This window comes from Gigantopelta aegis, chromosome 2, assembly GCF_016097555.1.
Source record: "Gigantopelta aegis isolate Gae_Host chromosome 2, Gae_host_genome, whole genome shotgun sequence".
Classification (NCBI taxonomy): Eukaryota; Metazoa; Mollusca; class Gastropoda; order Neomphalida; family Peltospiridae; genus Gigantopelta; species Gigantopelta aegis.
In genome coordinates, this window is record NC_054700.1 from 46,497,199 (window position 1) to 46,512,220 (window position 15,022).

The 15,022-nt window shown below is 40.0% G+C and overlaps 1 protein-coding gene across 1 annotated transcript in view; it reads right to left on the reverse strand.

The window, feature by feature from the left end:
- Positions 1–7,329: 7,329 nt before the first annotated feature.
- Positions 7,330–15,022, reverse strand: part of LOC121378650 (serine proteinase stubble-like) — a 128,922-nt gene continuing 121,229 nt past the window's right edge. Inside the window, exons 5-6 of the mRNA XM_041506926.1 lie at positions 12,836–12,972; positions 7,330–7,591 (exon numbers count right to left, since the gene is read on the reverse strand). Of these exons, the coding sequence (XP_041362860.1) occupies positions 7,415–7,591; positions 12,836–12,972 (314 nt within the window). The 3' untranslated portion in view covers positions 7,330–7,414. The remainder of the gene's footprint in view (positions 7,592–12,835; positions 12,973–15,022) is intronic.

Sequence of the window (15,022 nt, forward strand, 5' to 3'; positions counted from 1 at the left end):
CGTTATTATGGAGGGAACATTGTGGAGATCTCGCGCATAGCACGTACAAGCGATGCAGTCATAAGTAGATCAATTTTCTTATTGACGGACGGCGATGTGTCAGCGCCTTCTCTCTTGTTTGTTGGCGGGGTTATTCTCAGCAACGCAAATGAGCAGATTATGTGGCTGCAAATCAATTTTACTATTCACGACTGGCGATCAGGTTAACATTTTTTCTTTTCAATGGAATCAACCACCTGTCATTCAGCGACAGGCGGATCGGGATGTAACGATGTCAACACCTTCGTGTAATGTCAGTTATTATATTGGTATTATGACATCACTGACGTAGGAAGGGGGGGGGGAGGGCAAGGGGGCATGTATCCCCCACTTTTCAGATATTTTGCTTTATAATAGTGTAAAAGTGTGTAAATATAAAAGTGTGCCACTCCCCCCCCCCCCTCCCCTTCCTACGCTACTGTTATGTTTAATGTCAGAGTGCAGAAAGCAGTTACCTCTAAACTGGAGGTGTGTGTGTGTGCGGGGGGGGGGGGTATGTTTCCTTATAAATGTACGAGACGGGCGGACGGGGGGGGGGGGGCAATTGCCCCCTTGTCCTCCTGTGCTGGAGCAGTGCTTCGCATTCGGATAAAAATTATGGAAACGTTCGGCCAAATGAGCTAGTATGAAAACGTTTCATCCTGTATTTCCATCATTCCACTTTCAGTATTGTAGTACATGTAAAACCGCGTGGGAACCCGGTATAAATGTTTGGTAGTAGTGCAAACATGAATCAATATTAATATCTTCGTTTAGTTCCAGCCTCTACCACCCCCATCCCCACCACTACAAAAATTGGAGTTCTACCGATGAAAGGGGTGGGTGGGGGTGGGGGGCTCGGTATTTAGACACTGAGATAACACATGAGCTAAAAAGGGAGCGCGATCAATTTGAGTATTTTTCAAACAAGATGATTTTGTGAAAAACTTAAAAGCTAAATGTTATTAAAATGAGAATTGTTTAAAGGTGTAATGAACAAAGTTCCATGATGTTTTATATCCGCCAAACTACCGCTTATGTTTGTATGAATGTGAATCTTGTCAAAAATACACCAATAAATCGTGTATTTTGGGAGCACATTTTGGAATTTTCGTCACATGAAAGTAACTGTCACGGGGATCCTATAATGCCCGTAACTGAATGAAACACGGTTATCAAAATATCTCTCCTAACTGTATATCTATTAGATCTCTCTGTAACGGGCGGTTAAACCCTAGTATGGCTCGTCTAGGTATGATCAGAGATACGATCTTATATAAAGTATATATTATTATAGCACGTTAGTTCACTAGAAAACACAACAAAACACAATACACTTTGGAATCTGTATTAACCTACGCTGACAAATGTACTGCCGCAGCAGTTAATTAATAACAACAATAATAACAACCCAGAACTGATCACTTAATTAGTTAATCTCTAGGTGTCTAGTTTACACAATATGCTAATCACTTCACCGTGACACAACACCCACACGTGTGATAATTGAGAAACGCTAACACACACACGTGTGATAATGGAGAAACACTTCCAGGGGAACTTAATTAATAAAGGAATTAAAACTCTATTCCTAACTGGTTAATTTTTAATTAACCCTTAACTACTCATACAGTAACCTTGTAACACATAATTAATACTGGTACCTATCACAATAAAGACAATAACCTACAGTTGTCCAGAAAATATATATTTACCAAAGTCCCGTCTGAACTAATATAGATCGTTCAGTGGACGACGACCGTTCCCCTGGATACCTCCAAAATGTCTCTCCTCGATATCTCTAAAATCCTAGCTATTTATTCAAAACTCTCAGAGACAGCGAATATCGCCTGGGGGGTACAACGCGGTACCTCACCTATCATCTGATATATCTACCTCTCCCAGAGTCGGTATATTTTTCTCTGATCGTCAGACTGGCTGTCGCCAAGTCGCCAAATCACGGTTGTGAAAACCGCACTCGCGGAGATATTACGTAACTACTAGCCACATGGCTCCGCACCTGGGCTGGGTGAGTATTAGAAGTACAGCTCGATGACCGTCGCGCAAAGGTATCACGTAACAAGTTGCCCATCTGGGCTAAGTGCATTTGGAACTGCACACGGCCTTGTAAAACAATTAATATCGCCACAGGCGAAAAGAAATTAAGAGCATGTACCGTCACAGTAACACACAAAAAATTATCTCAAAACATTTAAACTGAGCCCCATTTATATATAATCATGACCATGTTTGCAATATCCTTGATACTAGAAATACGTATGGGTCTTTTATTTTTATGATGTCAGTGGCTAGTATTCGTAAACGTCAACTGCACTTTCACAAATAACTAGCTTTTTACTCAAAGTTGGCCGCACACTGTCCTTGCGGGCTACGGTTTTTGACAGGCGCCTTATTCGCCGGCGTTCTTTACAAACGACGCCGGCAAATATCAAATTATTTTGATTTCTGCGGTCATTGCTGCGCAAAGGACCGCCGGCATGAAATCACTGCGACATGGCTACGGCGTTATGCGCACACCAAGGCTTGCGGTTCTGCGATTCGTGGCGCCGATCAAAAACCGTAGTCCGCAAGAGCAGTGTCGTCTGCTTACTGAAATACACAATATTCTTGATTAATGGTATTTATTCCTTTAATTTTATTTTTAGTATTAACTGTAAGAGAGAGCAACTCAATATATTACGAAGTCACTTGCCCGTTGTTTGTTGTCAATTACAAACATTAGTGTTAATGACATGTATTGTATTATTAATTAGTGTATACATATGTCATTTATAAATTTATTTTTCTATTGTTGGATATTTAAAAAAAAACCTGTTGTACTATGTTATTATATAGTTATAAAGAAAAACATTTATATATATATATATATATATATATATATATATAACAAAACTGAAAAAAAAAAAAACCCACACATTATGAAGAGATACAGGTAAATGGGGTCGCCTTGTCTGCAGTGTTTTGGCATTTAAATAATTCTGAAGAATAGCTCATATTTATAACTGCACTACAACCATTATATATTTTAAAACTTTTCCACTTTAGAAATTATTCTCCAAATTTAAATATTTCCAATGTTGATCTATACATTCCCATTCAGAAGTATCGAGAGGTTTTTGGGGGGTTTTTTTTTTTTTTTTTAAACATTTGTCAACAGTAATCTTGGAATTTTGTTTGTTCAACAATAGTCTATTATATCTTGAATGATTCTAGTATTCTCCACTTTAAATAGGCTTTTTAAAAATCATGTTTTAACTCAATTATTATCTTTGAAACCCCCCCCCCCCACATTTTTCATCATAGGCGATACTGGCAATTTTACAAGATAATTTTACAAGATAATTAGTGTTATTATATACTGTCGACGTAATTATATGATGGTTAACTGCGCAGTGTTTAACTGCAACAGTAACAGCAATGCATCCCAAGAAACGGCCAAGATCTGGTTTCGATTTTAAAAAAAAAACGAAAGTTGTTTTAAAACATGGACGCATTATTGTCGTCGAACGGGCTTTACACCAACTAACTAAATACAGCAGGTTATGGTACATTTACAATGTGAAAATTAAAACTCTCACATTTATTTACCTATATTTATCAAATTAATTTTTACCGACAGCCCATAACGACTCCATACTAACGTCTCTTGATCTAGTTGGTTTGTTAACCTCATAACAAACCACTTTCAAAAAGTGAATTATTACGTTAGTTAAAAATGTTTATCGTCAGTTCAGTATACTGTCATTAAAATTAAAATGCTAAACACTTTGGCAGGAACAAGATATGTACTCTGGCCAGAAGGAATGATGGTTAATTAGTTTTAAAGCTAATGTGGATTATTAAAGCTTAATAAAATTGTACTTTTCAATGCTTTCTGTATGTCATATTAAAAATACTCTACACCAAATAATTGTTTTAATACCTACCCTGGGTTTCTGCCAGAGGGTGCGGAGGGTAAACTTACATGTATGTACTAAAAAATCTCAGATATTAAAGTATATATATAATGTTTTATTTTTTCGATAGATTATAGTAACATAATTGCTGTTTAAAATTTGTAAAAGTGCGTGAAATAAAATGTTCAATAAAAAAACCATTTCAAACCTATAACCACCCAATATACTCCAATTTAGTTTTTACAGGCCTGCAGGAACGACTTGGGCACTGACGGACCGGGTATAAACTCTACATCAGATTTTGGTTACAATGGCAAAACTTAATGTGATAAAAGAAAAAAGCTCACAAGTGGGGGGGGGGGGGCCCCCCCCCCCCCACCCCCAACCCCAACCGTCTCCACACCCCGTTCCTACGGGCCTGTTTTATTACGTACCCTCAACTTATTTTCTGGCAGAAAACCTGGTACCTTTGGCAGAGGTTGAAACAATTGGTCGTCTAATTTTCGACTGTTACCATAAAATAATATAATTAATCACTTTTGGCATCTAGCAATTTAAAGCAAAATTAACAATAGTTACCACATGGAATAAGCATCATATATTATTTTGTTTTATCTGTAATATATTTTACCTGTAGTATATTTTCATCAGGACTTCCTTCTTCCTACATGAATGATTACAGAAAATAACACTGGATATATTGTAATTATTTTTATTTTATTCCAGTATATAACAAAGGTGTTTTATGTCAGTATGTGGAGCAAACTACCTGAAACAGTTGGTTTGAAATCTGATTACAAAATCCTAAAGATAAAAGGAACTGGTTCCTAACCTCACCCTCTACATATTATCTACATTTGTACAGGCCTGTAGGAACGATATTTGAAGTGTGTGGGGGGGGGGGGGGGGGGATACAGTCTTTAGTGAGGGATACAAACTAGATTTTTATATTTATATCATCTTTATTTATGCAGAGTAGTGAAAAATTACATTTTCATCCTAGAGTGTGTGATGGAGAACAAGTACCTAGGCTCGCCCCTCCCCAGTTCCTACGGGCCTGTTGTATTTTATATTAATAAATGCAAAGACTACATAATAATATTGTCGATAAGATATATTAGTTGTAAAGTGATTGTCAGTATGTGGCAACAGTATAATATTTTCCAACATTTCTGTGTTTCTGTACCCGGCTGTGGACAGTTTCGGCAGACTGGCAACACATTTTCTTAATAATTAAAAATACACGGTTTAACCAAGCACATTAAAACTTGGAGGATAACTAGTTAAGAGAACAAAGAAAATTGTGCTAATTTTAGTTTTTTGTTAAATTATTATATCTTGCTTTGGTGAGGAGGGGACGCTTGTTGCAAATTTGCGAAATCGGCCTATGGAATATCCACTGACTTGTCATATTTACATCTATGCTGAACAAGATTTATGATGAAATATTATTACATTGTGTGTGTTTTTTTTCTAATTAGGTCCATTTGCTTCAGTTTACATTAAAAATGTCATAAAAAATAATGTTTAAAAAAATGTTTGTATGCTAGTCTATGACCGTGTGGTTTTCTCGTCTTCGTCGGCAGTTGATTCATCCGAATTTTCGTCTAAGACAACATTTCCAGGATTAGGGACCAAGTCTCTGATAAGTGGTTCAAACTGATACGGTTTGATGCCATTAGCACAAGCTGGACACAATTCTTCGTCACTCGAATCGCTAATTTCGTCCATGCTGCTTGGTAGTTTCTTCAGTTTTCCTTTCATCGATGACGTCACGGGTCTAGCTCATCAATTGTCGACAGTTTCCGGTAAACATCGGAGATCGGCGAACCCCCCCCCCCCCCCCCCCCAAACAAGACTGGCACGCTCAACTTGGTCAATAAGGGGAGCGCGGTAGTTGCGTGTTGTGGTTTATGACAGCAAACAAATATGGTTTGGTGTCCGGTCTCCTTTAAAGAGACATACCCTAGTTTCAGCCCGTGAAAATTAACACTAAGTTCAGTTAATCTATAAACCTGTAACACATTTGGATAAAGTTACAATTGAGTGAAACATGAGTCTGTGACTTTGAAACTGTAAAATACTCTCTGAAAATAGACTAAAACTGGACTCCATAGTTGTTACTTCTCAGACGCACGTGCTTTTTAAAAAAATGTGAGAAATGCATATTTTGATATTAAAAACACTAGAATGACCAAAACCACTTCGAATGTACGGAAATTGATAATCTAAACAATAAAATCTAAGTAAAGTATGATTCAGTTATCAAAAACGGCTCTAATAGTAAAAAATATGCCTTAATATTTAAAAACTAGGGTATGTCCCTTTATGTTAACATGGAATTGATTAATGTATGACAAATAGGTTAACTGCCGCGCGAGTGCCGTAAATACGTTTTACTAGGAAAAGACTTGGATTTTAAGGCTGTGTATTTATCTTGTATCTTGTTGTTTACGAAAGTATCCAGCTGGCCTCAGACCACAATTAATTTCGCTATATGTTTCTATATAGCCTTAGTGGCTATAACATTTTTATTAATATCAGCAGGCCCGTGAAGTTTTGTATGTACCTTTGCCTGCATGGGGGACACATACCCTGAAAAGGACAACCCCTGTTGTCCAGCTCTTTCTCCCAGCATATTGGTTTAAACAGACACCCTCTAAACCAGGCCGGAGTACACCCATTTTACACAAAAAGCACTACTTTTGCATGGGCCGGAATTACCACAAACAAGTCTTCAATGTCAGCAAGTTACACATGTTTACAAACTACATGCTATCCCCTGTCACTTCAGTCAAACAGTTGCCACTTCATAGCTGTCTGCCATGAAATAATCACAGTCAAACAGCAGACTACTTGCGCGGTGAAACTTCCGGATTTTGGACAACCAAATGGGAAGATAACTGTAATCTGAGGCCAGCTAGCTTCTGTACGTTATGTGCAGAGCCGATTTATCCTAGTAGCACATACATGTAGCACGTGTTACGGACCCGCGCTTCAGGGGGCCCCGCGGTGATGTGTACATTTATTTTCCCCAGGTCATTTTCCCCTCTTCTCGAGGGTGTTTTAAAATATATATCCTGGGAAGAGGACCCGCTGTTATTTGTGCTACAGGCCCCGCGGATCCTTAAACCGGCTCTGGTTAGGTGCGTTTTCCAAACAACTTGTAAGATAAATAGTATCCAACGGCCGCTCATGTAGTATTCTTTAATTGTCGACCAAGTGTCGAAATAACTTTAATCATGTCGTGGTTTGGAATGTGCTGAGTTCTCGTTCCCTTCCTTAAAATGTGCTTAGTTACCGTTCCCTTCCTTATATGTAGACTGGTAATGTGCATAAAAATATCAAATAAAAGTACAATGTATATTTAAAATTAATAACACAAACACATATAAACAATATAAAATTTATTTTATTTACACTTTGTACAGTTAAATAGCAACCATATGCACAGCCTGTATATATTTTGCATGGGATATTCACGAATCTTTGGAATACGTCTTAATTATGTCCTTTATCCAGTTTTCATAGAAGGAAACTCGCGAGAAAACACTAGGGTAACCGGAAGTCTGACATCCACTGACGCCCCATGACGTCACGCCTACTAGAAAGTAGTAGCCGCCCCTCTGACAAACGAGTGGTCCGCCCGAATCGCCCTGAAATGTAGAACAGTGTCTCGTTAAACAGATTTAAATCATGGACTAAGGAGGTCAGAGTGCCCTCTTCCACTATTAACCCATTCCAGTTGTATTATGATCGACGTGTTGCTTGTAAAGAGAGAGAGAGAGAGAGTATTCTTGATGTGTGCGTGCGTTTGTGTGTGTGTGTGTTATTGTGTTTATAATGTATATTTACAAGTCAGTTATTAACTAAAAATTATAAACTAAAAATGTCTTAAGATAATGGGGAAATGTAGCGGGTTTTTCTCTAAAGACTACGTTTCAGAATTACCAAATGTTTGACATTCAACAGCCGATGATTAATAAATCAATGTGCTCAACTGGTTTCATTAAACAAAACAGACTTTAACTTTTAAACTTCATACTATTTTGACGTTTTTGTAACAATAACATCATGCATGTCCATCAATATTTCCCGTTCTGGTAGTATTAGTAACATGTCAGGGTAATCAGACTGAAATCTAATCTGACTAGGTACTCCACCACAGATGTATCTATCAACTCCAAAACAGCGAGATATGATTCCAATGATGATAGGACTGTAAGATAATGAACTTGGCATTCCACGAATGCTGCCATAATAGATGTTTCTTGGGGCAATACAAAATGGCTTTCTGCAAGTGTCAATAATAAAACCGTATCGATGGGACCATGTAGAGAAGGGGCGGGACGTAGCCCAGTGGTAAAACGCTCGTCTGATGCGCGGTCGGTCTAGGATCGATCCCCGTCAGTGGCCTTATTGGGCTATTTCTCATTCCAGCCAGTGCACCACGACTGGTATATCAAAGTCCGTGGTATATGCTATCCTGTCTGTGAGACTGTGCATATAAAAGACCCCCTTCCTATTAATGGAAACATGTAGCGAGTTTCCGCTCTGAAACAATATGTCATAATTGTCAAATATTTGACATCCAATAGCCGATGATTAATAAATCAATGTGCTCTAGCGGTATCGTTAAAGGGACATTCCCGAGTTTGCTGCAATTTTTAATATGTTATCGACTAACGGAGACTTTTTAACGATTGTAATTACATGTCAAATATATTTTTCTACATAAAATAAGAGTAGCCCATGAAGTGGCGACAGCGGGTTTCCTCTCTCAATATCTGTCTGACGCCATATAACCATAAATAAAATGTGTTGAGTGCGTCGTTAAATAAAAACATTTCCTTCCTTCCTTCCTTCTGCATAAAATATTAGTGGCTGTATATTAAACGTGTTTCTGATCGTTCTAATATTTATAGTAAGTTAAATTTCATTTTATTTCCTAAAATATTTTGGGCTTCTTACAAATATTAAGACGACCAGAAACACGAATATTATATACAGACAATGATATGCTAATCAAGACATTTATATTTAATATGTAAGTTTAATCGTAGAAATATTTTATTAGTCGGAAACATCTTACAATGCAGCAAACTCAGGAATGTCCCTTTAAATAAAACAAACAAAGAAATAAATGTTTCTTGAGGGCAATAAAGAATGTATTTCTGCGGGTCTCAGTAAGGAAAGGTGATCGATGAGACGCCATAGTGAAGATGAACAGTGGTCGCGCCGTCATCATTAACGACACTTTATCGTCAACAGAAATCAGACCACGACATGAATGAGTTAACACACTTCTTGCGGCCATGTTTTAATTTCTTTCATTGACCATTGTCACACTACACCAGGCCCTTCGGGGAGAAGTATTAAATGGGCAGAGGACGTATGTGCGTGTGTGTGTGGGGAGGGGGGGCTGGGAGGGGGGTGGGGGATGCGGGGGGGGTACACATATAAAATAATGAATGATGTCCGTGAACAAAAGGCTGTGAGGCGCTGGGAATGAACTTCAGGGGAAATTATTCCCTCGGTGGTTTCCAAATGGAAGCTTCTGACTTTGCAGTCCTTGAGAAATGTTTCCAACGTCAGAAGGAGACCAAAAACCCCCACTGTAGGCCCTATTATGAATCTTGTAGCTGGAAGCATGTTGCTATGGCTATAACGTTACGCTAAAGATGCCCTAGGTGCATTTGGGACAACTTAAGTCAGCGTTTTAATCATTATAAAAATGTTGAAAAGTGATGTAGTTTCATTCAAGTAGCCTCACTGGATAGATTTTTTTTTTTATCCCAAGCGGGAGAGATGAGGGCAGGGGGGGAATTAGTCTCTTTCAATTGTGGGGGCGGGACGTAGTCCAGTGGTAAAGCGCTTTCTTGATGCGCGGTCGGTTTGGAATCGATCCCCGTCGGTGGGCCCATTGTGCTATTTCTCGTTCCAGCCAGTGCACCACGACTGGTATATCAAAAGCCGTGGAATGTGCTATCCTGTCTGTGGGATGGTGCATATATAAGACCCCTTATTACTAATGGAAACATGTAGCGGGTTTCCTTTTCAAAACTATATGTCCAAATTACCAAATGTTTGACATCCAATAGCCGATGATTAATAAATCAATGTGCTGTCGTTAAACAAAACAAACTTTCAACAGTGATAATAATGTACATCCCCCCCCCCCCCCCCCCCCCCCCCCCCCCCCCCCCCCCAACTGATTTCACTCTACGACGCCTATGATTGACTCACGCTTCTGGATAGACCGACCAGCTAGCCGAGGTGTGTGTCCAGGGCAATGTATTTTCAAGCACAAATGGATAAAATTAAAATGAAAAGGCAAAAAATCATATACATTTAAAGTGTGTTTTGTTTAACGACACCACTAGAGCATACTGATTTGTTAATCATCGGCTATTGGAGATCAAATATTTGATAATTCTAACGTAGTTTGAAAGTAAACTCTCTACATTGTTATTAGTAGTAAGGGATCTTTTATATGCACTACTTTCCGAGCGCTCTGCAGATTAAACTAGATCGCGCCCAGAAAGAAACCATACAAGTCCAGCTAGGTATATGTTACATGTATGTGGAGACAAGAGATGGTGTAACGTTTGTCAGCAAATGAATTGCTTTTTGAAGACTGTTTTACGTTCTCACAATGTTCCCTTATAATTATTATAATTCCGAAAAACAATAATAGCGATACATAAAATTATCAAGGGGATGTTTTAGTAGAATTTGCCTTTTATTGGAGTATCCAATTTTGTGGGTATTGTACATTTTCAGGATATTTCACACAAGGAACATACACACGCACGCGCACACGCACACACAGACACACTCTCACACACACACACACACACACACACACACACACACACACACACACAGAGACAGACAGACAGAGAGAGAGAGAGAGAGAGAGAGAGACACACACACACACACACACACAGAGAGAGAGAGAGAGAGAGAGAGAGAGAGAGACACACACACACACACACACACACACACACACACACACACACACACGAGTCCGTCATGGTATTGAGTATCTCTATAAAGTGAAGTAGAATTTTTCTTTTATTGGAGGAATAATTTTTTTGGTATTGTACATTTTCAGCATATATTCCACAATGAACACCCGCACACCTTCCCACGAGTCCGTCAGTGTATTGAGTATATCGATGGAATGAATCAATCACTTTCTATGCAAATGGGTTGGGTAGATTCTCTTTATGCGTCCTAATTTTCAACTCAACTTATTTTCGTGCTTATATCCAATTAAGGTTTAAGCACGCTGTCGTGGGCACAGACACACGCAGCTATCTGGGCTATCTGTCCAGGACAGTGTGTTAGTTATTAGTTGTTAGTGGGTAGTGAGAGAGAAGAGGGTGTAGTGGTCTTACACCTACCTTACCCACTGAGTCGTTAAAACTCGCTCTGGTTAGGAGCTGGTACTGGGCTGCGATCCCAGTACCTACCAGCCTTATGTCCGATGCCTTAACCACGACGCCACCGAGGCCGGTTATGCGTCCTCTGTACACATCAGCGTATCCGATAACTCCATGCAAATGCGAATTACGTATTCATACACGCATATGGATTAGGAACAAATGGATATTGTGCACCTAACAGTACAACTTTACAAGGGGTTGGCATGATGACAAGACCATTAGCAGACGGCCTGTTGATGATCCAAACCAGAATCCATCTAACAGGTAGGAAACCTGACAACCTGAGAATATTTCAACACAGCTTTTCTTTTAAAGTCAGGTCTACTTCCTAGTCATAATCAGATCAGCGTTAGTGTGTCAGACAGAGTCAGAACGCAAACTAGATGTTTCAGTAAAACCGTTTGTATGGACTTTTGTAATAAAATGATGAATGTCTGTTTTAAAGGGACTGTCACGAGTTTGTTGTCATTGTAAGATGTTTCTGACTAAAGTACTGTCGGAAATAGAATAAAAATGTAATATGAAAGAAATAATTGACGAAAATAATTTTTATTCTATTTCCGACACTACTATAGTAGATCCGTTTTAACAAAAGTTAAACGTTTGTTTTGTTTAACAACAACACTAGAGCTCATTGATTAATTTATTATCGGCTATTGGATGTCAAACATTTGGTAATTCTGACACGTAGTCATCAGAGGATTTTTTCCATTAGTACCAAAGATCTTTTATATGCACTTTTCCACAGACAGGAAAGCACATACCACAGCCTTTGACCAGTGGTGCACTGGTTGGAACAAAAAAAAAATAGCTGAATGTATCCACCAAGGTGGTTCGATCCTGCGACACAAGCACCTCAGGCGAGCGCTCAACCGACTGAGCTAAATCTTGTCCCTCCTATTTAACAACTAACGTCATCCTTTTAAATACATGAATATAGTTATGAATATCATTGTCTGTATATGCAATGTGTTTCTGGTCGTCATATGGTGATCAAGCACACATACACACACACACACACACAGAGAGAGAGAGAGAGAGAGAGAGAGAGAGAGAGAGAGAGAGAGAGAGAGAGAGAGAGAGAGAGAGAGAGACAGACAGACAGACAGACAGACACAGAGAGAGAGACAGACACAGAGAGACAGAGAAGACACACACACACACACACACACACACACACACACACGGAGACGCATAAATATAATCTGCTCAACCTATGTATCTGTCCCGGAGCAAGTCACTGGCTATCCAGAGACAGGCCCCGGGACGGACATGCTCGAAACTCTAGTGGTATATGAGCATGTTAAAATTATTCGCACTCGCACTCAACCTATGTGCATACAAAGTGATTTTTATGGATTTCGTTCCTGTTTGCCAGTTCTTCAATCCATCTATTTGTCTGTTTGCTTTAATTAAAATAATTACAGATCATTAAAAATTAATACTCACATTGCACGCCCCACCGTCTCCATTACCGACGCAGACGTGGGAATTTAATATTCTCTTCCATCCCCATCTAGCTGCGCATGCGTTGTTTTTCCTGACGTTCACTTTGAGTTCCTGTAGAATGTTGTGGTCCTCGACATCTGAAACAGAGACAGTCTCCTTATAAATACGTCTACAGTGGTCAGAGACTACCACCACGACTTAAAATTACACGTACCATCACTACTGGTAGCACCGCTACTATCAACACTACCACTGGTAACACTGCTACTATCAACACTACAACTGGTAACACTGCTACTGTTAACACTACCACTGGTAACACTGCTACTGTCAACACTACCACTGGTAACACTGCTACTATCAACACTACCACTGGTAACACTGCTACTGTCAACACTACCACTGGTAACACTGCTACTGTCAACACTACCACTGGTAACACTGCTACTGCCAACACTACCACTGGTAACACTGCTACTGTCAACACTACCACACTACCACTGGTAACACTGCTACTGTCAACACTACCACTGGTAACACTGCTACTACCACACTACCACTGGTAACACTGCTACTGTCAACACTACCACTGGTAACACTGCTACTGTCAACACTACCACTGGTAACACTGCTACTGTCAACACTACCACTGGTAACACTGCTACTGTCAACACTACCACTGGTAACACTGCTACTGTCAACACTACCACTGGTAACACTGCTACTGTCAACACTACCACTGGTAACACTGCTACTGTCAACACTACCACTGGTAACACTGCTATTGTCAACACTACCACTGGTAACACTGCTACTGTCAACACTACCACTGGTAGCACTGCTACTGTCAACACTACCACTGCTAACACTGCTACTGTCAACACTACCACTGGTAACACTGCTACTGTCACCACTACCACTGGTAGCACTGCTACTGTCAACACTACCACTGGTAACACTGCTACTGTCAACACTACCACTGCTAACACTGTTACTGTCACCACTACCACTGCTAACACTGCTACTGTCACCACTACCACTGCTAACACTGCTACTGTCAACACTACCACTGGTAACACTGCTACTGTCAACACTACCACTGGTAGCACTGCTACTGTCAACACTACCACTGCTAACACTGCTACTGTCAACACTACCACTGGTAGCACTGCTACTGTCAACACTACCACTGCTAACACTGCTACTGTCAACACTACCACTGGTAGCACTGCTACTGTCAACACTACCACTGCTAACACTGCTACTGTCAACACTACCACTGGTAGCACTGCTACTGTCAACACTACCACTGGTAGCACTGCTACTGTCAACACTACCACTGCTAACACTGCTACTGTCAACACTACCACTGGTAACACTGCTACTGTTAACACTACCACTGCTAACACTGCTACTGTCAACACTACCACTGGTAACACTGCTACTGTCAACACTACCACTGGTAACACTGCTACTGTCAACACTACCACTGCTAACACTGCTACTGTCAACACTACCACTGGTAACACTGCTACTGTCAACACTACCACTGCTAACACTGCTACTGTCAACACTACCACTGGTAGCACTGCTACTGTCAACATTACCACTGCTAACACTGCTACTGTCAACACTACCACTGCTAACACTGCTACTGTTAACACTACCACTGCTAACACTGCTACTGTTAACACTACCACTGCTAACACTGCTACTGTCAACACTACCACTGCTAACACTGCTACTGTTAACACTACCACTGCTAACACTGCTACTGTCAACACTACCACTGCTAACACTGCTACTGTTAACACTACCACTGCTAACACTGCTACTGTCAACACTACCACTGCTAACACTGCTACTGTTAACACTACCACTGGTAACACTGCTACTGTCAACACTACCACTGCTAACACTGCAACTTTCAACACTACCACTGGTAACACTGCTACTGTCAACACTACCACTGGTAGCACTGCTACTGTCAACACTACCACTGCTAACACTGCTACTTTCAACACTACCACTGGTAACACTGCTACTGTCAACACTACCACTGGTAGCACTGCTACTGTCAACACTACCACTGGTAACACTGCTACTGTCAACACTACCACTGCTAACACTGCTACTTTCAACACTACCACTGGTAACACTGCTACTGTCAACACTACCACTGGTAAC